The sequence below is a fragment of the Anomaloglossus baeobatrachus genome, chromosome 6 (assembly GCF_048569485.1).
Source record: "Anomaloglossus baeobatrachus isolate aAnoBae1 chromosome 6, aAnoBae1.hap1, whole genome shotgun sequence".
NCBI classification, from domain to species: Eukaryota; Metazoa; Chordata; class Amphibia; order Anura; family Aromobatidae; genus Anomaloglossus; species Anomaloglossus baeobatrachus.
In genome coordinates, this window is record NC_134358.1 from 302,073,757 (window position 1) to 302,101,317 (window position 27,561).

General features: G+C 43.2%; 1 protein-coding gene across 1 annotated transcript in view; it reads left to right on the top strand.

The window, feature by feature from the left end:
- NFX1 (nuclear transcription factor, X-box binding 1) overlaps positions 1 to 26,303 on the top strand; it is a 154,724-nt gene extending 128,421 nt beyond the window's left edge. Inside the window, exons 20-24 of the mRNA XM_075314894.1 lie at positions 1,562 to 1,657; positions 3,304 to 3,370; positions 10,009 to 10,154; positions 12,688 to 12,792; positions 12,956 to 26,303. Of these exons, the coding sequence (XP_075171009.1) occupies positions 1,562 to 1,657; positions 3,304 to 3,370; positions 10,009 to 10,154; positions 12,688 to 12,792; positions 12,956 to 13,031 (490 nt within the window). The 3' untranslated portion in view covers positions 13,032 to 26,303. The remainder of the gene's footprint in view (positions 1 to 1,561; positions 1,658 to 3,303; positions 3,371 to 10,008; positions 10,155 to 12,687; positions 12,793 to 12,955) is intronic.
- The last annotated feature ends 1,258 nt before the right edge of the window (positions 26,304 to 27,561 follow it).

Below are 27,561 nucleotides of genomic sequence, written 5' to 3' on the forward strand. Positions count from 1 at the left end.
TACTCCTTGTGAATTTTTGAATGGCCATTTCTTAACAATCCTATAAAGGCTGCGGTTATCCCATTTGCTTGTGCACATTTTTCTACCACACTTTTTTTCCTTCCACTTAACTTTCCATTAATATGCTTGGATACAGCACTCTGAACAGCCAGCTTCTTTAGCAATGACCTTCTGTGGCTTACCCTCCCTGTGGGGTGTGTCAATGGCTGCCTTCTGGACATCTGTGAAGTCAGCAGTCTTCCCATGATTGTGTAAGCCTACTGAGCCAGACTAAGGGACCATTTTAAATGCTTAGGAAGCCTTTGCAGGTGTTTTATGGTAATTATATTAATTTTCTGAGATAATGACTTTTGGGTTTTCATTTACTGCAAGACTTAATAACATTTACAGAAATAAACACTTGAAATAGATCACTCTGTGTGTAATGACTCTATGTAATATATGCGTTTCCCTTTATGACATTCTAATTTGAGATACTCTTGTATTTAAAGGGAGTCTTGCTAGCCCAAACTAACAGTTTAAACTAAGCACTTAGCTATCTTTGTGATATTTCACCTTTTGAGTATGTGTTTTTTTGTCAATGAAAATACGCAGCATAAAAAAAGTATTACAGTTCCAGCAAAGTGGATTAAATGTATATAAATCTCATGGCAACTGTGTTGCTTTTTTTTTTTTTGTTGTTTTTTTTGTTTGTTTTTCTTCTGCTGTGCAAGGAGTTTTAAAATCTGCAGCATGTCAATCTCTCCTGCTGTAAATATCCATCGTATTTTCAGACTTTTCCCAGAGACCTGAATGAACTACAGAAAGTCTGCTGACAAAAATGTTAATACATTTCTGCAATGGAAACGCTGTAAAAATGCATTTAATCCGCACATGCCTTTTTCAGTAAAGATTTATCAAAGCTACATAACTGAGCAAACAGATTTCCAAAACAAAGTAGTTTTATGAAAAACATGACTTACCAAAAAAAGATAAAAAAAAAGCAGCTGATAAAAATACTTGTAACATTAAAACCTCACTAAAATGCAATACAAAAAAACTCTAATTGTCTAAGTGAAAGAATTGGTGCAGAAATTCTCATAATGTGAACTTGGCCATAGTGTTCTAATCGCTGCCCCTCGTTCTGTAGACTCAAGTTTAATCAGTGATGTAGCAATTAGGACAACAGGGTGTACATATAATTATATATATTATATGCACAGCCTTTGTGTTCTAATCGCTGATTAAACTTGTATATTATAAATGTATGTTTTTGGGGGAGGGGGCTATATTCCCTATATGCTTTGTTTATACTGTCAGTTTGGGCTGACACACTTAAAGTCTGAACAGGAGGAGAGATGTAGCACAATATTCTTTATTAGTGACGCTTTATCTGCATGTGGGAATAAACCTTAGTGTTGGGATATTTACAGATAGGACATTGAAGGAGAGAATATGGCAGGTGCGGACGTTTGACTCATGGCCGTCATAGAGCAGGGATAGTAAGAAGATCAGGCATATTGTAGGTTAATCTCATCAGAGTTTCTTGTTGTTTATTGCTAATTTTATAAATCCTTCACAGACGTCTGGCAGAGGCTTTGAACATTACTGAGAACTCAGATCCTTTTAATACTCGTTCTGGATTCAAGTTCAGTGACAGCTTGAAAGATGATGCAAGGTTTGTGCTTCTTTCACATGGCACTCGTTGTCTTCACATTAATTAGCATTCAAAAGCAGCAGTATTAAAAGACCTGCACAGAGCAGTTCTAACATGCTATAACAAATTACTCATTTACATATATTTAAAGGGCTTTTTCTTTTCTTTCAAAGCTACTCTGAATGAGGACATGTTTTACGTGTAAAAATGGTGTACTTCTGTCCCAGCTTGACACAATCCTCTGCACTCGTTCCTGGATTCCCCCTGGTCTCCATACCTCAATATCTGAAGGGTGCATCATGTGACTCGATTTTAGTCCGCTTGATCCTGATAGTCAGCCTGATACGAATCCTGCTGAGAACAATGTGCTTTTCAGTTCCATCGCTTAAGGTGGGGTCACACATAGCGACCCAGCAGCGATCACGACGGGCGACCTGACCTTATCAGGATTGCTGCTGCGTCGTTACATGGTCGCTGGTGAGCTGTCAAACAGGCAGATCTCACCAGTGACCAGCCCCCAGCCAGCAGCCACGCGTGGAAGCGCTTGGTAACTAAGATAAATATCGGGTAACCAAGGAAAGCACTTCTCTTGGTTACCCGATATTTACCTAAGTTACTAGCGTCCGCTGCTCTCACGCTGCTAGTGCCGCCTCCCTGTTCCCTGCTCTCCTAGCCAGAGTACACATTGGGTTAATTACACGATGTGTACTCCAGCTATGTGTGCAGGGAGCAGAGAACCGGGACTGGCAGAATGAGAGCACACCGCTTAGCGCTGCCTCCCTGCACTCCTAGCCAGAGTACACATCGGGTTAATAACCCGGTGTACTCCAGCTACGTATGCAGGGAGCCGGCACTGGCAGCGTGAGAGCGGCGGCGCTAGTAACTTATGTAAATATCAGGTAACCAAGGAAAGGGCTTCCCTTGGTTACCCGATATTTACCTAGGTTACAGATTACCGCAGGCTGCCAGAAGCAGTCTCCCTGCTCCCTCTTCGATTCAGTTCGTCGCTCTCTCGCTGTCACACACAGCGATTGTGTGCTTCACAGCGGGAGAGCAACGAGCAAAAAATGAAGCAGGACATTCAGCAACGACCGGTGACCTCACAGCAGGGGCCAGGTCGTTGCTGGATGTCACACACAGCGACGGGACGTCGCTGCTACGTCACACACAGCGACGGGACGTCGCTGCTACGTCACAGAAAATGGTGACTTAGCAGCGACGTCGTTGTCGCCGTCTCTGTGTGTGACACCACCTTTACTCTTGACCAAATAAACTCCTACCACCGTGGCATAAGGGCAGGGCTTGTTGTTTTTTTGCGACTGACCACAAGGACACCAGGGATGCCTCCAGTTGTCTTGGAGGACAGGAATGAAGGATGGTCACATTGCTGAGATATTCTAAAAAAATAAATATGGGTTTTCTCTTTGAGTTCCTGTTTAATTTAGACAAGCTAAGGGTATATAAGACCCACTAAGCTTTGTACAAGTATGTAAAAAGCAGAGTAGCATTGATCCAGTCTAATGTGGATCTGTCATAGCCAGTGACACTTATTACAATACCACTATTACATGACCGAAGTAAAGCAACCATCTGTAATTTAGAAATCGTATTGATAATTAGCCACTGAATAATTCTGTGAATTTATTTTTTTCCCTCTTGAACTGCAGAAAAGACTTAAAGTTTGTCTCTGAAATTGAGAAGGAGGTGAAAGCTCTAGTGGATGCCGTCAATAAGGTATTTTTACATTCCGCAAACCTTTACATAATAAATGCCATATATTTTCAATTCAGATTTACCTACAACTTTGCTGGTACACACCCCAGTAGTGCGATAGTATAGAAGTCTTGCTCTGGACATTCATAGTCTATGCGTTTTACCACCATCACTTGTTTATTTTATATTACACCTTTTTTTGCACCATGAGAGGGTGTTGTTTTTTTTTTATTCTGCTTACGTTGTGATTCTCCTGAATTTTATTATTTATTTATTTTTTATTAATATAATCGTTGATGCCAAAAAATCCGTTCTGGACACATTTGCATACATTAAGTGCTCTCTTGCGAATCACAAATAAATATAAATGCAATTTTGCTGCTAACTTACCTTTTTTAGCTGTATACAACTGGAGAAAGGTTGAATCCTTTTTTTCTTTGTCGCTCCATTGGGAGACCCAGACAATTGGGTGTATAGCTTCTGCCTCCGGAGGCCACACAAAGTATTACACTTAAAAGTGTAAAGCCCCTCCCCTTCTGCCTATACACCCCCCGTGCCTCACGGGCTCCTCAGTTTTTATGCTTTGTGCGAAGGAGGCTGACATCCACGCATAGCTCCACATCTTAGTCAGCAGCAGCTGCTGACTATGTCGGATGGAAGAAAAGAGGGCCCATAACAGGGCCCCCAGCATGCTCCCTTCTCACCCCACTCTGGTCGGCGGTGTTGTTAAGGTTGAGGTACCCATTGCGGGTACATAGGCAGGAGCCACATGCTGTTTTCATTCCCCATCCCTTAATGGGCTCTGGGTGAAGTGGGATCCTAATCGGTCTCCAGGCACTGGGACCGTGCTCCCTCCGCAGCCCCTGGGGAATCGGCTGGACAGGAGCCGGGTATCGTCAGGGACAAGGCCCTGCTACTGTGAGGTACTCTGTGTCCCCGTGGGGGACCGCGCATGGAGCGCTTGTGCCATACACACTGCAGCACTGCTGGGTGTGTTAGTGCGCCGGGGACTACCGCGCCGACCGCGCTTATTTGCCGGCCGCGCTTATAACTTTAGTCCCCGGCTTTTGCGGCCTAGTATCGCATATTCCCGCCCCCAGGCCTGCCAGTCAGGGGAAGGGCGGGACGCTGCACAGGACGTCAGCGCTGAGGGCTGGAGCATACTTTGTATCCTCCTCCCCCCTCACTCAGCACAGTGGGGCATCAGATTCCCGCACTTTCTAGGGCACGCCCACGGCCCCCTCCTCCCCACAGAACGCCAGCAGCCATTCCTGTCAGCACTTCTGACGCTGGAGAGGAGAGACAACACGGCTCTGGGAGGCCCAGGCAGGGAATCTGGTGATCACACAACCGCTTTGAGCGGTCAGTAAGCAGCACCTGTGGTGCTGGCCCCACTGAGTGCCGAAGTGTACATATATATATATGCTTATATGCTATACATTTACACTGTACGGTCGCACTGTTGATTTTTGGCTATATACCCTCCTGGATTGTACTCAGAGGAGACAACAGCATGTCGTCCGCAAAAAGCAAGGGTGCCAAAGCACAGGCTTACTTTGCAACCTGTACCTCATGTGCGGCTATTCTACCGGCAGGTTCCACCGACCCTCATTGTGTGCAATGCTCGGCCCCTGTGGCACTTACTCAGCCGGAGCCTCTGCTACTGGTGGCCCAGGTGGAACCACCTGCTACCACTGTCCAGGTGACAGGGACGGAGTTTGCAGTATTTGCTGACAAACTGTCTGAGAGTATGGATAAATGGTCTGCTAAGATACTAGAAGCCTTACAGTCCAGACCGGTGACTCAGGCCCCGGGCACTGTTGAATCATTGACCCCAGGCCCCCCTCAGTTGGAGCAGCAAAGTGCTCCTGGGGTGACTCATAGGTCCCAGGGTGAGGTCTCTGACACGGACCGCAGTCCCAGGCCGCCTAAGCGGGCTCGCTGGGAAATTCCCTCGACTTCATCACACTGTTCAGGGTCTCAGCAGGAGGACTCTCTGGATGATGAAGCGGAGGTAGCAGATCAGGATTCTGATCCTGAGGCCGCTCTCAACCTAGATACACCTGAAGGTGACGCCATAGTGAATGACCTTATAGCGACCATCAATCAGGTGTTGGATATTTCTCCCCCAGCTCCTCCAATTGAGGAGTCAGCTTCTCAGCAGGAGAAATTCCGTTTCAGGTTTCCCAAGCGTACATTGAGTACGTTTCTGGATCACTCTGACTTCAGAGAGGCAGTCCAGAAACACCGAGCTTGTCCAGATAAGCGTTTTTCCAAGCGCCTTAAGGATACACGTTATCCCTTCCCCCCTGACGTTGTCAAGGGCTGGGCTCAGTGTCCCAAGGTGGATCCTCCAGTCTCCAGACTGGCGGCTAGATCCATAGTTGCAGTGGAAGATGGGGCTTCACTCAAAGATGCCACTGACAGACAGATGGAGCTCTGGTTGAAATCCATCTATGAAGCTATCGGCGCGTCTTTTGCTCCAGCATTCGCAGCCGTATGGGCACTCCAAGCTATCTCAGCTTGTCATGCGCAGATTAATGCAGTCACACGTACGTCTGCTCCGCAAGTAGTGTCCTTAACCTCTCAGGCGTCGGCGTTTGCGTCCTACGCCATTAATGCTGTCCTGGACTCTGCGAGCCGTACGGCGGTAGCATCCGCCAATTCGGTGGCAGTCCGCAGGGCCATGTGGCTACGTGAATGGAAGGCAGACTCTGCTTCCAAAAAGTTCTTAACCGGTTTGCCATTTTCTGGCGACCGCCTGTTTGGTGAGCGATTGGATGAAATCATTAAACAATCCAAGGGAAAGGACTCATCCTTACCCCAGTCCAAACCAAACAGACCTCAACCACGGAAGGTACAATCGAGGTTTCGGTCCTTTCGGTCCGCGGGCAGGTCTCAATTCTCCTCGTCCAAAAGGCCTCAGAAGGATCAGAGGAACTCCGATTCATGGCGGTCTAAGTCACGTCCTAAAAAGACCGCCGGAGGAACCGCTCCCAAAGCGGCCTCCTCATGACTTTCGGCCTCCTCACACCGCATCCTCGGTCGGTGGCAGGCTTTCCCGCTTTTGCGACGCCTGGCTGCCACAGGTAAAAGACCGTTGGGTGAGAGACATTCTGTCTCACGGTTACAGGATAGAGTTCAGCTCTCGTCCTCCGACTCGATTCTTCAGAACATCTCCGCCCCCCGAGCGAGCCGATGCTCTTCTTCAGGCGGTGTGCACTCTGAAGGCAGAAGGAGTGGTGGTCCCTGTTCCCTTTCAGCAACAGGGTCACGGTTTTTACTCCAACTTGTTCGTGGTGCCGAAAAAGGACGGATCCTTCCGTCCTGTTCTGGACCTAAAACTGCTCAACAAACACGTAAAAACCAGGCGGTTCCGGATGGAATCGCTCCGCTCCGTCATCGCCTCAATGTCCCAAGAAGATTTCCTAGCATCAATCGACATCAAAGATGCTTATCTCCACGTACCGATTGCTCCAGAGCATCAGCGCTTCCTGCGTTTCGCCATAGGGGACGAACACCTTCAGTTCGTGGCACTGCCTTTCGGCCTGGCGACAGCCCCACGGGTCTTCACCAAGGTCATGGCAACAGTAGTAGCAGTTCTGCACTCTCATGGACACTCGGTGATCCCTTACTTAGACGATCTGCTTGTCAAGGCACCCTCTCAAGTGGCATGCCAACACAGCCTGAACATTGCTCTGGAGACTCTCCAGAGTTTCGGGTGGATCATCAATTTTCCAAAGTCAAATCTGACACCGGCCCAATCACTGACATATCTTGGCATGGAGTTTCACACTCTCTCAGCGATAGTGAATCTTCCGCTGGACAAACAGCGTTCACTACAGACAGGGGTGCAATCTCTCCTTCAAGGCCAGTCACACCCCTTGAGGCGCCTCATGCACTTCCTAGGGAAGATGGTAGCAGCAATGGAGGCAGTTCCTTTTGCGCAGTTTCATCTGCGTCCACTTCAATGGGACATTCTCCGCAAATGGGACAGGAAGTCGACGTCCCTCGACCGGAACGTCTCCCTTTCTCGGGCAGCCAAGGCTTCCCTTCAGTGGTGGCTTCTTCCCACTTCTCTGTCGAAGGGGAAATCCTTCCTGCCCCCATCCTGGGCTGTGGTCACGACGGACGCGAGCCTGTCAGGGTGGGGAGCGGTCTTTCTCCACCACAGGGCTCAGGGTACTTGGACTCAGCCAGAGTCCTCCCTTCAGATCAATGTTCTGGAGATAAGGGCAGTGTATCTTGCCCTAAAGGCGTTCCAGCCGTGGCTGGAAGGCAAGCAGATCCGAATTCAGTCGGACAAATCCACAGCGGTGGCATACATCAACCACCAAGGCGGAACACGCAGTCGGCAAGCCTTCCAGGAAGTCCGGCGGATTCTGCTATGGGTGGAAGCCACAGCCTCCACCATATCCGCAGTTCACATCCCGGGCGTAGAAAACTGGGAAGCAGACTTTCTCAGTCGCCAGGGCATGGACGCAGGGGAATGGTCCCTTCACCCGGACGTGTTTCAGGAGATCTGTTGCCGCTGGGGGATGCCGGACGTCGACCTAATGGCGTCCCGGCACAACAACAAGGTCCCGACATTCATGGCACGGTCTCAAGATCACAGAGCTCTGGCGGCAGACGCCTTAGTTCAGGATTGGTCGCAGTTTCAACTCCCTTATGTGTTTCCTCCTCTGGCACTGTTGCCCAGAGTGTTACGCAAGATCAGGTCCGACTGCCGCCGCGCCATCCTCGTCGCTCCAGACTGGCCGAGGAGGTCGTGGTACCCGGATCTGTGGCATCTCACGGTGGGCCAACCGTGGGCACTACCAGACCGACCAGACTTGCTGTCTCAAGGGCCGTTTTTCCATCTGAATTCTGCGGCCCTCAACCTGACTGTGTGGCCATTGAGTCCTGGATCCTAGCGTCTTCAGGGTTATCTCAAGAGGTCATTGCCACTATGAGGCAGGCTAGGAAACAAACGTCCGCCAAGATCTACCACAGGACGTGGAGGATATTCTTATCTTGGTGCTCTGATCAGGGTTTTTCTCCCTGGCCATTTGCCTTGCCCACTTTTCTTTCCTTCCTTCAATCCGGATTGGAAGAAGGTTTGTCGCTCGGCTCCCTTAAGGGACAAGTCTCAGCTCTCTCTGTGTTTTTTCAGAAGCGCCTAGCCAGACTTCCACAGGTACGCACGTTCCTGCAGGGGGTTTGTCACATAGTCCCTCCTTACAAGCGGCCGTTAGAACCCTGGGATCTGAACAGGGTGCTGATGGCTCTTCAGAAACCACCTTTCGAGCCAATGAGGGATATTTCTCTCACGCCTTTCGCAGAAAGTGGCCTTCCTAGTAGCAGTCACATCACTTCGGAGAGTGTCTGAGCTAGCAGCGCTGTCATGCAAAGCCCCTTTCCTGGTGTTTCACCAGGACAAGGTGGTTCTGCGTCCGGTTCCGGAATTTCTCCCTAAGGTGGTATCCCCCTTTCATCTCAATCAGGATATCTCCTTACCCTCTTTTTGTCCTCATCCAGTTCACCAATGTGAAAGGGATTTGCACTTGTTAGATCTGGTGAGAGCACTCAGACTCTACATTTCTCGTACGGCGCCCCTGCGCCGCTCGGATGCACTCTTTGTCCTTGTCGCTGGCCAGCGTAAAGGGTCACAGGCTTCCAAATCAACCCTGGCTCGGTGGATCAAGGAACCAATTCTAGAAGCTTACCGATCTTCTGGGCTTCCGGTTCCCTCAGGGCTGAGGGCCCATTCTACCAGAGCCGTGGGTGCGTCCTGGGCTTTGCGGCACCAGGCTACGGCTCAGCAGGTGTGTCAGGCAGCTACCTGGTCGAGCCTGCACACTTTCACGAAACACTATCAGGTGCATACCTATGCTTCGGCAGATGCCAGCCTAGGTAGGCGAGTCCTTCAGGCGGCGGTTGCCCACCTGTAGGACGGGGCCGTCTTACGGCTCTATTACGAGGTTTTACTTTACCCACCCAGGGACTGCTTTTGGACGTCCCAATTGTCTGGGTCTCCCAATGGAGCGACAAAGAAGAAGGGAATTTTGTTTACTTACCGTAAATTCCTTTTCTTCTAGCTCCAATTGGGAGACCCAGCACCCGCCCCTGTTCCCTTCGGGCTGTTGTTCTTTGTGTACACATGTTGTTCATGTTGAATGGTTTCAGTTCTCCGAAATTTCTTCGGATTGAATTTACTTTAAACCAATTTATAACTTTTCCTCCTTCTTGCTTGTGCACCAAAACTGAGGAGCCCGTGAGGCACGGGGGGTGTATAGGCAGAAGAGGAGGGGCTTTACACTTTTAAGTGTAATACTTTGTGTGGCCTCCGGAGGCAGAAGCTATACACCCAATTGTCTGGGTCTCCCAATTGGAGCTAGAAGAAAAGGAATTTACGGTAAGTAAACAAAATTCCCTTCTTTTTTTTTTTTTTCCTGGGTTTTTTTTTTTTTTTTTTTTTTTTTTTTTTTTGTTTTACAAACCCGAATTTCATACACAAATATGGTTATATTGCCTGCAGGTATACAGCACATTTATTATATAGACCATAATAAAATTACACTTTTGCTGGTATTCTTGCTGTATTCTGTAAACCACTAATGTGTGTTTTGCAGCTTGAGTTCTCACTTCTACTATGCAATGATTTTTTATTTTTTTTCCAGGGAAAACAAACAAAAAAAAGCCATTGTTTTCCACCAATGAACAGAGACCATCGAAAAATTATCCATGACCTTGCTGAGGTGTACAGTGTAGAGAGTGTGAGCTATGACAATGAGCCCAAACGAAATGTTGTGATCACTGCGGTCAAGTGAGTTAATTTTCAGACTGTTCTTAAATATTTGAAAAGAATTACAGATATCTATACAGTAATGGGCAAACATTTTAGGCAGCTATGGGAAAATGTGTTTAATAGTAAGAATGCACTCAGAAATAGACGTATTAATTTGCACTTTGTGAGCTGAAAGAAAAATAAAGTAAATGAACGAAAGAAAATCTAAATCAGATCAAAGTTTGGTGTGAGCACCTTTTTGCTTTCAATAATAACACCAATTCTTGTTACATTTGCACAGTTTTTGAAGTAAGGTAGGTAGTTCCAGACATCCTGGAGAACTAACCACGGATCTTGTTAAGGCTGCATTTCCACAAATACCGTTTTTTCCGGCGTATAAAACGACTTTTTAACAACTGAAAAAAAAATTTTAGTTTGGGGTTTGTTTTTTTGTTGTAAATATTTTATAAAATTATTGTTGGGTGTGTATATCGTGTCTTCAGCAATAATGCAGCCACTGGTATGGTATATATTATGAAGATTCTCGTTTACAGCAATAATACCTAAAATATAACTTTTAATAATTCCTCTAAAAATAGGGAAGGACCACCTTGCCTATGCATAAAATTCAATAGGTTGCGAGATCCTCCATACAACTTGGGGGACTGGCATACCCTGTAAACACACAATGACACCTACATATAATTGGTGCTGGCAGAATCAACAAATTTAACCGATATGGTCAAGATCATTAATGCAGACGCTCACTTGGATCCCATTCACAGATCAACAGTGGCGTTAATCGCTAGAGTGACCATGATACCCACAGGTGTGTGACTAATATGCTTCACATTCGGTTAAACAAATCCGCATTAACCAGGGATTCAAATAGTCAAGTTGTTAACCTGGTTGTGTCTGATAGGGAACAATCTCACCCAATTGCTGGTGTCTTGTCTCCCAAAAACGTTCAGTTAGTCCTCATATTCGGCGTTTCCAAAACAGACCCTCACCACACAGGTCCTGGACCCCTTATGAAGGGACTAACTGTCCTCTCCCAGAATCTCCTTCTCCCGACGCGTTTCCTATATATCATTCATCAGGGGAGTTAATGAGGAGACGACCTCTTACTGGGTTAATCAGACGGTGACAGCATACATCTTATTAGCTGTACACCGCTGCCCAGTCAGAGCACTTTAAGTGTCTTCAGCACACAATATAATTCAGTTTCTGCCAAGCATTTTACCTTATTGGCACGCATGGCCATAATGATGATCAACACTGTGTTACTGGCATCATTTCTTCTACTCCTGAGTGATGCCAGTTGTACGGCATGTGTCCACCGATTGTCGCTTGAAAAATGGTTAACAATTTTTGATTGTCTGAACAGAGACATTTTGTGGTTCTATGGTATATGTGCCTTTATTAGTGTTTATATCTTTTTTTTTTTTTTTTTTGCTTTTTTTCTTTAAGTCGGCTGGTAATTGGCCGCAGCTACAGGGGAATTACAGGCTCATATGACCCAGCTACTCTTGCTTTCTCCCTGTAGCCAGTGATCACATGTTGCTTGGGTCTGAGGAAAAAGCATGGTATACACAAGGCTGGTTTAGCACTGTGTATGCAGAAAGTAAATGTGGTGATAAACCACATTTACCTTCTCGCTGGGAAGTTTATGTATCACAGCCAGCTTCCTTCCTCCTTATAAGACTGCATTGATGTTTTAGAATGTCTGTGCAGTAATAAGAGAGGACTGGCTGACATAATGTTTATGGGCAGTCCAGAAGTAGTTAAAGACTCAAAAATCCCCATGTCACTGCACTGTGAGGACTTTCCAGTGCCGGGGGTGGGTGGTCATGTCACTACAAGTATGCGATTTTCATACTTCCAGCCACATTGTGACTAGACTGTATGCGTATCACTTACGTATATTATACAGCTTAGTTGCATTGCATGGCCTGTCCCCCTATTTTTTACTTGCACCAGCTCTCCTCTCATTTGGTCCAGGCGTTTTTAATTAGCTGGATACTGTAAGAGGGGTCTGCCCTTTTTGCTCTCAGTGCACAGACTGGGAGCTTTTGGAAGGTGAGTTGTCCAGAGTGCTTGTGCTGTGTGGCAGCCATTGTTGTGGTGGTTCTGTGTCGGTGTGGCTTGGAGTCATGGGGCTCGGCCTCGCAGCATGTGTGTTGTGAGGCATCAGGTCACCTGCACTGCTGGTGCCCTTTCGGTGGTTGGTACGTGGCGCCGTACCTTTAACGATTCAGATAGTTAGGGACCCACTCAGAGGTTCACCGCAACGTGACATTTGGGCTTCATACAGACTGATCAGGATGTTAAACCAACAACCTCATGTTCAGGTATATACATTTTTGCCTAGCAGCATTAGATCAACTGATTTTTGTATGTGCGGTTCATGTCTAGTTCACCAGCTACAGTAAGTCACATAGTGACTGCAGTCTTGTAGCTTAATTCCGGACAACTCCTTTAAGGAAAATCTGTTCTTTCACAACCAGATATTGACATGTGTAGTCTGTCATTATTGAATATGTATACACCTTTACATTTTAATCTTTTGCAGAGGCAAATCTATGTGCCCAAATGTTTCCCTTATGTCTGTAATTGAAAGAGAAATCCAGGCAAGACCCCCTCCTCCCATTGCCCACTACAGACATCAGGCTGAAAGGTGAGACCGTGTTGGTTATCAGCTCATATTATTAATGTCTTTAAAACAAGAAGAAAATACCCTACACTTCAGACAGTTGTGTAGAATGACCTGTTAGATATAGATGTACTTAGCTTACAGTGGAATAAAGACTTGACAATGTGCTTGCAAATTTTTATTTCAGAAATGGTGGAAACGGTGGCCCACAGAAGACCATGAGAGAAGAACCTGTAATAGATTACTTTGATGTGCAAGACTAGTGACCACTGCAGTAACTGGCAATATTGGAAGGGTTTTGTATACTTCTATGGCCACTAAGTAGTGAAATCATCAGTCACTCTAAGTAGTCATTGGTATGATATACATTCATTAAACACTGCTGGGATACCTGCACAAAACTCATGATTTCTGGTCCAAAATAAATGATCACAAAGAAACTATAGACATCCATCTCATGAATTGGCTGCATTGGCCAACCCTACAATGCAATATTTTGATGCCTGATGATTTTTATTTTCTCGAGTATTAAATCATGAGATTAAAATGTGTTGCCCATAAAACGCACCATTTTGCTACAGTTTTCACCTGAAGCTGATCAGCTTTCCAGAACTACATGCCAAGCTTTGTAATTGCTTAACAATAGAATGTAAATCACATAATCTGAAAATAGTACTTGCATTATATAAATATATGCAGCTCTTCTGTATACCCACAAAAAGGCAGCCAAGGTGTCCTGATTGTTTTCTTTCTATGCTTTCACATACAACATTGTTAGAAATGTAGGACTGAGGACCGCACAAAGCCACTAAACTTGTTAGAAAAACTTTATGGCGGCTGAGTGATCACTTCCGGATGGATATTTTACTCAGTGTATTGATTTCTTCATTGCTTTCCATTGGAGTTGTTCTTGGGGTCTACAATGTAGGTACTTTCAGAAATGTATGCTCCGATAAGAGCTATCGCCTATATAGTGCTCTTCTCTATCTCCCTTTAAATACCGGTTTGGCAAGTGCTTTTTTTTTTCCCCCTGACTGACTCACTTCCAAACATGAATATTGTCTGATGCTAACGTGCTTATAAACAATAGCCAGTAACTAGCGGTGTGACTAGGAATCCATAAGAAAATTAAGGTTGTGGGTTTGGGGTTTTGTTTTTTTTTTAAAGTCCTGTGTATGAATTGCAAAAGTGTTATGCACCTCTTTGGGCAATGCGTGGACAAAAAAATTAAATCTACATAAGCTGAGGACTGGCTGAAATTTCAGCTACAATTCACAATTTTATTTTTTATTATTAATTTATCTGTTAATCTCCACTCCTCTGAGATATGTAGCAAGGCTGATGCATAACATTTTTATTTTATACCAGAAAACTGCCATAATCATAAATCCTCCCTCTAAAGGGAATCTGTCAAGTTTTTGCGATGTAATCCGAAGACAGTATGAGATGAGGCTGCTGAAACACTGAATTCAGCTATGTGTCATTTGTTAAGCTCTGTGCTGGGACTAGCTGACCACTCCCTTTCCTCTAATAAGCAGCTCACTGTCAATAGACAATGTACAGAGATCTGTGGTATGGGTGGGGTTAGGTCCCTGAGCTCTGCTTCAGCTAAGAACTCTGTGTCAAAACTGCTGCACCCAGAAAACTAAGTGATACATCGTTGGATTCTGGGTCTCTTTTTCCTACATTATCCAGGTCTCAAGTGAGCTAGCAATAATCTGGTGACAGATTCCCTTTAAACCTGCAGTCACTGCATCGTTTTGGTCTCAACATGGCCACAAAGTGTGAACGCAGCCTTAAGCTAGGGCCCCCTATATCATGCAACAGCAATTCTCATAAAAGCTGCTTGACAAAAACCTCTTGCTACTTATGTTTAAGTTCATGGCAGGTGTGTTGTATGCAACTTGGCATTCTGTCGCAAGTCGCAACATCTTTTGAAACTGTGTCACAGCAGATCACAATGTGACACCATAAGGCTAGGTTCACATTTCCGCCAAAAGGTATCAGTCACACTCCGCGGCTCTGGTAAATGCAATCCGTTTGGCGGATTCCGTTGTTTCCCATAGACTTGTATTAGTGGCGGATTGCGACTGATGACCTTGCGTTGCATCCGCTCCACGGCGGTCAGTCGCTTTTGGACGGACCGCCTGGCGGAAACAACGCAGAATGTAACGTTTTTTTGGGCCGTCAAAATTAACGCACCGCGCAGGAATCCGTCACGCTTGTAATGTTTGTCTATGGTGCTGGATTCCGTCGTAATCCGTCTTACGACGGAATCCAGCGGTGGAGTCTGGCATGCTCTACTGAGCATGCCCAGCATGTTTGGCACACCCACTGGGCTGTCCCAAACAAACTGATCATGACGGATCCTTCAAACGGACGCACAGCGGATGTAACGGATCAGTTTTTTCACAGGATTCCTGTGAACTGAATCCTGTGAAAAACACATCCGTTGCGTCAGTTGACATCTAAAAAACGATGGGTCCGTCGCTGATGGACCTGACGGATTTAGAACAACGCAAATGTGAACCTAGCCTAAGAAAGCACTACATTGAATGTTGCAATATTAACCTGCAATTTCAGTGTCACTTGACAAATGTTGACATTTAGCGCTAGACTTAGTGTTTGAAACAAGACACCTGCATATATCATGATTGGCAATGAATGACCCCTGTTCTAATCTAAGATTAGCTTTAGGATCTAATTATAATCTTATGTAAATGCTATATATTTTAGAATTTTCTGAGCAATAGGATAATTCCCCTTTAAAAACTCTACTAAGACTACTAAGAACTATGTGGTCTTTGCTGCTTTATTACAGATATGTCAGGTAGTAACAGGTAGTAACTAGTGATGAGCGGACCCATGGATATGCGGGTTTGCTGGCGGACTTAAGTTTGGTTGGGGACACGAACATTTGTGCTGTAAAGTTGTTGAAGTAAGGGCTATGGGGCTGCAAAAGGAAGCAAAATGGGTGTTAGAGGACGACAATTGCCCTGCGAACAAATGTGGATAGGGAGTAAATAAACTAAAAAATGTACAGTCCCCCTATTTTTGATAACCAACGCTGGTAAAGCAGACAGCTGCGGCCTATTGGGCTCTTTATTTACCCGGTAAGTGTACAGTTAAAGCACACACAGGGGAAAAATATTAATTTGAATAAAAACTTCCCCACACTTCTTGTTCACCAATTTATTAATTTAAAAAAAAAATCCTCAAGTTGCGACGTAATCCAATGAGATGAGTAATGACTTAATAATGACCGGGAGTGACCTATTGAGCCTGCTTCTGAGACCGATGCTCCATAGATCATAACACCATACATCAGAACTTCGAGGATTTCTTTTTAATTAATAAATTGGTGAGTGGGGGAGTCTTTATTCAAATACTCAAATATTTTTTTTCAATTTTCTGTGTTTAATGGTTCACTTACCGGGCTAGTAATGGTGCTATCTGACAAACTCCTCCCTAACCCCTGGTCGTGATGCTAGCTGTTAATTCACAGCAGACATCAACCCTAAAAGTAATACCCCGATTGCGACCACACCAGGACACCTGAAAGACCCGGGTAAAGCCCTAGAATTGGCAAATGTAATGGATGCACAACTTCTGTGGGCTGATATTTTTAGACTGGGAAGTGCCAAATAACCATAGGCATTCCCACCCTGATAATACAAGCCCCAAGCAGGTGTCTGCTTTACCTGCTCTGGTTATCAAATATAGTGGGGACCCAAAGTTTTTTTTTTTTTTTATTTTGTTCACAGCATAGTACAGGCTTCTTCCCTATGCTGAAAAGCTTGATGATTGGCTGTACTGCAGCCGTTCAACAAACTTTATTAGCACACGAACAACAGCTGATCTCGTACACTGACTTCTGTGAAAAGTTTGAGTCCCTAAATGACTAGTACGAACCCCAAACTTTACAATTTGGGTTCACTAATCCCTAGTAGTAACTAATGTCTTCAATTTTACATCTCACAACTGGACAAGATATATTTTCTTGTTCCCACTGGCTAATAATGCATAAGCCTTGAAGCTCATTGCTGCATACGGCTTCTTTATTTAATTTTTTCTTTTAACGTTTAACTTTTTTTTTTTCTCATGGCGATTATTGGTGACATTCATGAACGCTTTACAGTTGTTTGGCTACTATATAATTTGGTATATAAATAATTTTCCAAACACCTATTCATCAATGTAGGAATGTAGTGATGGAATTCTGTCTGCGTGCCTGTTAACCTTTTAATTTTGAGGAAGTGAAATGTTCAAAATTTTGGTAGACCATTATAATGTACAATTAAATTAGATCATATGGTTTTATGTGGACTTTTCTTAAATGAAGAGGTGCAAAACATAGTTTACCTACTGGCAATCACATGTTGATATATACAGATTATTAGTAAGATCAGCCCAATGATCTGTATCAGGCTACATTCCCACGATCAGTATTCGAGTTTTTGACGCTGCAGAATTTCTGCTCCATCTTCGATCCTTAGTTTACTTGCATTTTTTTTTTTTAGTTGCTTTTTTGATGTTGCTCCTTTTGTTTGTGATTGGTGTGTCATCCTTTAAAGAAAGTTGTTTTGTTGAAATTTCCTGATATTGACATTAGGTGTGGGTTACATGTGTTTATCATGTTTTTCCACTGCATAAACACACCAAAACCACGTGTGTTTTTTAACTGTGGAATTTCTGTATTTGATTGGGAAAATTCAACCAGAAGACTTGGCCTACCCACAAGAGAAATTGACATTCTGTGGATTGCAAAAATGCTCTGCAGGTCAGTTTACGCAGCATTGCTTCAACAAACATACATAAATGAATGGAAATAGCATGAAACAATATAATATATATTTCAGAGAAATCTTCTTTCCCAACTTATGAGATGCCCACCTTCCCATGCACAATGAACGTATAACGCACCCTGAAAAATTCATTTCAAATCTATCTTGGTCAAAATAATAGATACTGCCAGCTCACAGAGGTATCAGATTACAGCTCAGCTTCGATTTCTAAAGGGAATCTGTCACCAGGATTTTGCTACATAATCTGATCGTAGCATAACATAGGAGAAGAAAGCCTGATTCCAGTGACGTATCATTTACTGAGCTGCTTGTTGTAGTTTTCATAGAATACTTGTCTTGTCTATTATAGCTGTAGCAGGGCTAAACTGTGTATAGCACCGCCCACACAACTGACAGGCAGCTTCCTCTGTGCATTGTGAGCAAGCTGCCAATCAGAGGTGGGGGTGGGGTTATACAGGTGAGCTGTAGTCCAGGAGAGCTAATCTCCTGCTGGGAAAATGCTAATTGCATTGAAACTACAACACACAGCCTAATAAGGGCAACAACCCTGGAAATATTCTTTTGTGCCTTATATTATGCTGCTCTGAGATTAAATGGCAAAAACCTGCTAACAGATTTCTTTTAATTGTAAGGGAGAGGAGCTGGTGATAGCAGGGAAAAGCACTGACACCTAGATTATGCTGCATTTCATGGCTGGATTCACAGCTACACAGCTCAGTGCTGCTGTAAAATAAATACAATGAGCAAAAACAAAACAAATTACCATAGAAACAAAGCACACCTTCCCCCAAATAAAAAATGCACTCTTCCAAATACTCATGCACCTATGAATTCAGAATTATACTTGTACTTTGCATTGGCAATAGGCAGTGGGTAAATTTGTCATACACCATGTACATTATACCAAAGAGTATTTACCTACCACCAAGACAATCTAATTTGGAACCCTCCCTTTAAATGAAGAAAAATAAAAAAATCAATCCTATATATAGAGGCTGCATTTAAACCTATGAAAGGGAGAGGCACGTAAATATAAAAATAGGTATAAATCCAATAGAGGGTAGGTGAGGAATGCCGGGCACAGCTGATCCATGAACGGCTAGGTATCACAGTCCTGGAGAGCAGGCAAGATCCGGGTGTGTGTCCCAAAATGTAGATCATACAAATCCAGAAAATAGACAGAAAGGGTCGCACTCCACAAGGATCTGGATAGATACAAATCTTTAATCCATGCTCAAATCAGGGATACAGGTGGTGAGGGAAGGTGAGGTTGTGAAGCGCCGGACGACGGCGGGCCGTTTCGCAAACAAATTGCTTCTACGGGTCTCTATGAAAGGGAGAGGCACGTAAATATAAAAATAGGTATAGTGGCACCCATATGTTACACATATATAAGGCATGATTATGAGGATAATTTCTTCCTTGTTCAGTTAATACATAGCCTAAAAATGAATCCACAACTGACAAACTGCTGAACATGAATGTTTAGCTAATTTGTTTTCCTGTTCAGAGTCATTTTCCAGATGATCGTTCAGAGCTGCAGTCACAATTCTGCTACCATAGTTTCTTTTAGAGACTGATGACCAGCTTGTCAGAATGAAATACCGCAGAATGGTTTGCTGACCCAATACAGCAGTACTGCTAAGAAGCAACTAAAAAAAATGATTAGTGACGTGTGTCAATCCTCTACAGAGCTGTAATCACCCAGTAACCAAATTTAGGTAGGAGAAACTGCAAGGGTTAAATACTAAGCTTTAGACTATCTGGCACATGCCTTGCTTCATGTCATACGTCCAGCCCAACAACAACATGTGGTAGAATGAATACTCAGGTACATGAGATACTCCATCATTAACCTATTGTGCCCCAGACCATCAACTGTTCCATAGTATTTCCCTAGCCCTCTCCATGGTATTAGTCTGAAGGCAGTGTAGGTTAGTGTAAAAGCAAATTGTAATGTGATCCGGCGAGCACACTGGAGCCTGGTACAGCGGAGCGCAGCGTCAGGCGCTCTGCTCATTTACATATGAAAGTGTCCTCGGCACTAAGCTGTGGAGGGGACAAGGTGAACAGTTCCACTCCTATTGGCTGGCTTTCACTTTGGTTGTTAGGACAACAGCCAGTAGTAATGCGGATGTGCTTCTTGTCCCTGGTAACACAAGATTTCACTGCAAATATGACTAAGGATAGACAAAGAGCAAATTCAATGTGTTATGAGGAGCACAATGCAATAGGATGATTCCAGTTAGTAAGGGCAAGCATCTATTCCCCAAATGCTACACCATTCCCCCTTCCTTGACTTCTGCAGTATCACTTTCCTTTTACTGTATTTCCTATACAAATACATGGAGATTGAAAAAAGTGTTGAAATCAGACATTTACATACACTATCTAAAAAGACACATATGCAGGTATTTCTCACTATCTGACATGAAATCAGAATAAACTTTTCCCGTTTTAGTTCAATTAGGAACCAAGATTTATATTTGTCAAATGAGAGAACACCGAGAAGAGAAAATGTTTTAAGGCATTTTTATTACTTTCTGTAAAATCAAAAGTTTACATACATTTCATTAGTATTTGGTACCATTGCCCTTAAACTGTATGACTTGGGTCACACATTTTGGATATCCTTCCACAAGCTTCTCGCAATAGTTGGAATTTGCGCCCATTCCTCCTGATAGAACTGGTGTAACTGAATCATGTTTGTAGGTCGCCTTGCTCGCACCTAGCTTTTCAGCTTTGCCCATACATTTTCAATAGGATTAAGATCAGGGTTTTATGATGGCCCCTCCAAAACATTGACTTTGTTATCCTTAAGCCACTTTGTAACCAGTTTGGCAGTATGCTTCAGGTCATTGTCCATTTCGAAGACCCATTTCCACTCAAACTTTAAAGCTGGGTTCACACATAGCGACAGCGACAACGACATCGCTGTTACGTCACCATTTTCTGTGACGTAACAGCGACCTTGTAAGTCGCTGTTATGATCGCTGCTTAGCTGTCAAACACAGCGACGCAGCAGCGATCATAACGTCGCTACATGTGCAGAGAGCAGGGAGCTGCGCACACTGCTTAGCGCTGGCTCCTTGCTCTCCTAGCTACAGTACACATAGGGTTAATTACCCGATGCGTACTGCAGCTACATGTGCACAGAGCAGGAGCCGGCACTAGCAGCAAGAGCGGCAGAGGCTGGTAACGAAGGTAAATATCGGGTAACCAGGGAAAGGTCTTCCCTTGGTTACCCGATGTTTACAGTGGTTACAGCTTTCTGCAGCTGCCAGACGCCGGCTCCTGCTCCCTGCTCGCTTCATTTCGTCGCTCTCTCGCTGTCACACACAGCGATGTGTGCTTCACAGCGGGAGAGCGACGACGAAAAAATGAAGCAGGACATTCAGCAACGAGCAACGACCTCACAGCAGGGGCCAGCTCGTTGCTGGATGTCACACACAGCGACAGCGACGGGACGTCGCTGCAACGTCACAGAAAATGGTGACGTAGCAGCGACGTCGTTGTCGTCGTCGCTGTATGTGACACCACCTTAAGGTCTTGGCTGATGTCTTGAGATGTTGCTTCAGTATTGCCACATAGTCTTCTTTCCTTATGATGCCATCTATATTGTGAAGTGCACCAGTCCTTCCTGCAGCAAAACAACCCCACAACATGATGCTGCCACCCCCGTGTTTCACACTTGGGATGGTGGCTTCAAACCTTCCCCTTTTTCCTCTAAACATAGTGATGGTCATTATGGCCAAACTGTTCAATTTTAGTTTAGTCAGACCACAGGACATGTGTCCAAGAATTAAGGTCTGTGTGCATTTGCAAACATTAATCTGTCTTTGTTTCTTTTGGCGTAATGGCTTCAGCCTAGCAGAGTGGCCTTTCATCCCATGTTGATACAGCACTTGTTTCACTGTGGATAATGACACAATCTTACCAGCTTCCGCCAGAATCTTCATAAGGTCTTTTGCTTTTGTTCTTGGGTTGATATGCATATGTCTGACCAAAGCACATTCATCTCTGGCACACAGAACCCATCTCTTTCCTGAGCAGTATGTTGGCTGAACATTCCCATCTTGTATGTACTAGTGTATAATTGTTTGTACAGATGAACAAGGCACCTTCAGGTATCTGGAAATTCCACCCAAGGATGAACCAGACTTGTGCAAGTCCACAATTTTCTTCATGAGGTCTTGGCTCATTTCTTTTGACTCTCCCATCAGGCTACACAAAGAAGCAGTGTGTTTCAGGTGTGCATTAAAATACATCCACAGGTGTCTCTCTAACTCAGATGTTGCCAATAAACCTAACAGAAGCTTCCAAAGACATTACATCATCGTATGGGCTGTCCCATATTGTTTAAAGGTCTCTCACTCGCTCACGATGGCAGCAGTTCTCACACTGCAGACATTACATTCATTGGGCTTTTAAAGAACCATTCACACAGGGTAACGAGAGATGTCATTTTTCCATAGAAATGTATGCATTCATTCTCTTGAGTGTTTTCTTGGTGCTTTGTCAGATGTGAATCCACCTGAAAATGATGTGTGCACATAACACTTCACTTTCCATGCACTGTTGCTCACTAAGTGATCTTCATATTGCCAGTAACAGCTGACCCTACATTAGGCTAAGCTGTTCTCCCCAAGGGATTGGTAACCCTTTAGCACATATGGAAATATTAACTGTTCAAGAGCTGAACTACCACCACCCACTGTAGATGCTGGGTGCGTTACATATCCGGACTTTGTCTCTAACAGGATTGACTAGACCTAAGCTCCCATCGCTGCTGTTACCCATTTAGATTCCACTCTTAATCTGATAGTGGCATTTAATGTGACTGTTTACCGGTCTGTACACACACCGTCTCACATCATACCCCTGAAACACAATCCTGTGGTATTCTTGGATTACCATGGCTTCCGAGATGTGCTGAAGGATCTCATAGCTGCCATTTTATGTTTTCATGTGAAGCCCAGTCAAAGGTGAGCTTCATAGCAGATCATAAATTGCACTATATACTACAATACTATGTATTATAGTATATAGAACAAGCAAGCAAAGGATCAAGGCTCCTATAGGGATTAAAAAATATAGTAGAAAATAAAGGGTTTTTTTTTTAAAAAAAAGCATAAGATATAAGACTTCTTCCCCAACTAAAGATAGGCTCAAATTTCTATAGTTCAATCTATTAAAATATAAAACTAACCCTTACAGTAAACACTTTTTCTGTCAACACACCTTCCTAAAAAAATACACAAAAAATAATCACAACATTGAATGTATGCCAAAATGGTATCAATGAAAGCCATCTGATCACGTAAAAAAACAAGACTTTATACACTTTCACCTACGGAATAATCAAAAGGTCTTAGGAAATGGCGACACACACAAGCCAACATTTTTTTATTTTTATTTTTTTATGCAAAGTTCTTAACTTTTGCAAGTTTGGTATTCCTGCATTCCTACTTTCCTACTTACCTAAAAAATTATTTTCCAAGTTAAGAGCTCTGTAAAAACATAACCCCAAAAATTCAGTAGAAAATTTTGAATTGCTTTTTTTTTCTTCCACCATTACATCCCATTTGGGGAAAAAATGTCAGCACATTGTATGGTAAAATTGTGTATTCGAAATTACAGCTCTCATATCAAAATTTTCCACTGAAAACTAACACAAAATGTTATGGTTCTTGTAAGGAGAGGAAAAAAAACAAACGTGCAAAAGTGAAAAAATGCCCAGTCTTTAAGGGATTAAAGGAAAACACAAACTATAAAATAAACCTCATTTAATTTCCTCCTAATATCCTTCCCTTATTTGGTCCAATAGTAATTTTGTAAACAGAACTGTCAGAATTGTCAGATGCGGATGAAGCATTATTCCATGTGTCCTAACAAATCACAAATGCTTTCCTTCGTCCTCTTTCTGTGATCTAAAATAAAACTAACCACATCGGGCTTTCCCCAATCCATCTGTATTGCATCCTATTAGATAGAAAATGTTCCTTGTGCCCATGAATCTATGGAAATACAACTTGGTAATATGGTATTGTCACCATTTTATTTTTGTCCGATTCATTTTGAAATGGGTGGTATACGGAATGTGTAAGGCCCATAGACAGCGTAATATTGCAGTGTGTATGAGCCTTTACTGAAAATGACTGCATCCAAGTAACAAACTCCCAGAGGCTGAGATTTGAAACTTGTCTGAGTCTTCATATTATGACGCTGATTTAATTCTCAGTCTGTCCTTCAGGATACACTTTGGCCACTGTTGTATTTTTCTGCCAAAATAAAGGCACAGCGAACTACTACAGAGAATTTTTTTTCTTAATTTTTCACACAAGGCAGTCTCTCATGGGATATTCATACAGTGCACTGATATCTACACAGACATCTCTGGAATCCATGCAGTAAATACACACCAGTATTCAGGTTTTCCTAAGCACTGCATGTAGATTGCACAAAGGTACACAGTAATAGGTGGCCTGGAAAGAGTCTTGGAAAATGCCCGGGAAAGATCAGTGGCATAGTCTATTGCAGCTGCATCAAGTCAAGAAATCCACAATGGATAGGAATTTGTTAATTTCTGTTTTAAAATGTGTTCAGATATTTTTCTGTAGTGTGTAAATAGACGTTTGTGAGCTCCAGGTTTTCAGTTTAATGAAGACCTGTCACCAGATCAAAAGTTGCTAGTTTTTGCTTTTATTTTATTTCAACTGTTCTGCTGAATATTCAGGTTTTCTTTTTTTTTTTTTTTTTTTTTTTTTTTTTCTATAATCCGTATATAGTTCTAGAAATATGGTCCTTTTAATTTTAGTAATAACTTTTATGCTCTTTGCCAATAGGGCATTGATCACAGGGTAACAATGGAGAGCAGCCTAAAGAGGTCCCCAGAGCATCCGGTCAGCAATGCCTCCCCTACTCTGGAACTATAGGAATAAATTAAGAACAAAAACCTGGGGCCTTTAAAGTGTAGAAATCAAGCCTGAAAATGCACAATTAAGCCTGCTTTATACCTTACAACTAAGCATACAATACGACACGCCCCCATCGTATGTGCGGCACGTTCAATTTGTTTGTTGACCGTGTCGCACAAATGATTAATTGCCGTCACACGTACTTACCTACCATACGACCTCGATGTGGGCGGCGAACATCCACTCCCTAGAGTGGGAGGGACATTCGGCGTCACAGCGACGTCACACGCCAGTCGGCCAATAGAAGTGGAGGGGCGGAGATGAGCAGGACTTAAACATCCCGCCCACCTTCTTCCTTCCGCATTGCCGGCGGGAGCCACAGGACGCAGGTAAGATCTGTTCATCTTTCCCGGGGTGTCACACACTGTAATGTGTGCTGCCTCGGGAACATTGAACAACCCGACGTTCAATTTTTAGGTTTTGAACAACGTGTATGCGATTAACGTTTATTTGTTCAATCGCACGTAGGTTTCACACACTACAATATCACTAACTATGTTAGATGTGCGTCACTTACGATGTAACCCCGCCGACACATCGGTAGATATATTGTAGCGTGTAAAGCCCGCTTTAGTCCCATACATCTTAAAGGAAATGTTATCAAGAAATTATATTGTTAAAGCCAGATTTATTTTTTTAATTTCAATTGCACAATACGTATTAAAATTAAGAATGAGAAATCTTGCAATCTTCACACTGGCCACTGAGGTTTTTTTTAGATTCTAACTCCCTGTTTCTGCAGTTCCACATGTACATTAGTAGCAATAAGCAGACCTATTCTTTAAGTAGAAGCCTCTAATGAGCATGTGCAAATGTCATTGTGCAGGGGTCAGCATAGGAAGATTAAATTCCCTATGGTGATGCTGTGATATCAGCTGTGTATAGAACTATTACCGGTCATTGTAATTGTGCCTAGACTGTTAAGGAGACTGCTGTAAACTCTTCCAAAATGATAAGTATGATTTTAAAAAGCCACAATAACCAGAATGAAAATAATATATATTAAGAAAAACAAAACACCATGATTTAAGCAAGAACTCATATTTTTTGACAACACATATGACACATTCACTTTGATTTGGCTTCAGAGTCTGGTGTATTCAGATTTGAGGAAACTTCTTGTTTTTTATAATTTGATGTACAGGGAAGTGTCTGCCCTATGCATCTTGTATGTGAAATGATTTACATAATGTGTGAATTATACTCTCCCCTCTTTCTAGACTTCATATTAGTTCATCCTTAGAAGGGTTCAGTATCCCAGTGTGCATCAAAACCTTACATCATAAACTGCTATAAACTACGTTAATGAAATGCAACCTTCCTACTGACCAGGTTTACCTGATTTTCTTGGGAACCATTATACTGTTACAAGCGCCAGTCCTTAATATTTTAATACTTTGTGAACTGGGACATACACCATAAACAAAGAGAATAATTTGACCTTTTATTGTGCAGGAATTGTGCGCATCAAGTGCTTTTACAAGTGAATAGTGAAGTCTGCGGTTTGTGCGCGCTCATATGCAGTGCTTTATGTATAGGGTGGGCAGACTGAATGTTATCCTGATCATATCCATGCAACTGTGAATTCTGCTGCTTCTGGTGGTTTTTCTTAAATATGCCATGTCGCGTATACTGGGGATTACGTTTATCCCTCTGTTATAAAAAGAAGAGCTTTTAAATATTTTACAAATATTTTTCAACTGATGGAGCCGGATGACTTACATTATGTAATAAAGATTAGTGTTCTCAGTGAGCTGGAGTGTGCGGTTTTATTTCACTGCATGACTATTATCCAGAAAATGGTGAAAAATGGCTTGCCTGTTCTTCAAAAATATGTACTTATGGGTAATAATATACTGGAAGATAATGCTTAACAATGGTTTGGATTAAATTGGATTGCTAATAAGGCCATGGTAAACAGCTTTATTATTTATTTACCATTGGTTATATAATGCTGCTCTATCACCATTCACATTGGTCCCTGTACCCAGGGCTGGTTTTAGATAAAGTAGGGCTCTGAGCAAAAGTTTAAAGTGGGTCTCGAAGTGCTAACATATTAAACCATCTCATACAAACACTAAGGACACCATCTGCAAGGAGTTTGTATGTTCTCCCCGTGTTTGCGTGGGTTTCCTCCAGGTTCTCTGGTTTCCTTCCACACCAAAAACATACAGATAGGAACATTAGATTGTGAGGCCCAATGAGGACAGTGTTGCTAATGTATGTAAAGCGCTGTGGAATTAATAGCACTATATAAATGAATATTATTTTTTATTATAATATACAAATATTTAGATTACATTTACTTGTGTTAAATTTAGGCCATTAACCCCTTGACGACAGATGACTTATATTTGTCATCGGCCGTGTCACTGCCTTTGATGCAGGATCGTACGCTGAGCCTGCATGTTTCCCATCACTTCACAGCGGATTTTACAGCCATCAAGTGGCTCTAAGGCTATGTCCGCACATTGCTTTTTACCTGCTTTTTTGCTGCTTTTTCAACTGCAGCGTTTAATGCCAAAATGGTTGTGTTCTGCTTTTCAAGCAAAGTCTATGGGAATTTGGGTTTCTTGTCCGCACTATGCAGTTCAAACTGCAGCCTTTTTGTTGCAGAACTTTGGTCAAAAACTCTGCTTTGCAGTGCAAAACCCAAATGGCAAAAACAATTGACATGTTGACAAACAATTGACAAAATTTTTTTTATAATAAGTACAGTTTGGAATGTTTAGTGCTGAAGTGCACATTTGGTGCTGGCTTTTTGTTTTTTCTTCATTGAATTTATATATGTGGTTACTACACATGCACTCTATAGAAAACATACCAGTCTATCGCCTCTTCTTCAGATCTAGACTCCTAGTGATGATATCTTGGTCATATGATGTCACCAAAGGTCCTAAAGCACTCTCAACATTGGAAACTAAACTGCTGCCCCCTCCTAACGCCTGCCCTACCTGTACAGTGAGGATAACAATCTACTTTCTCTACTTTAGAAACTTATTATGGTCAAA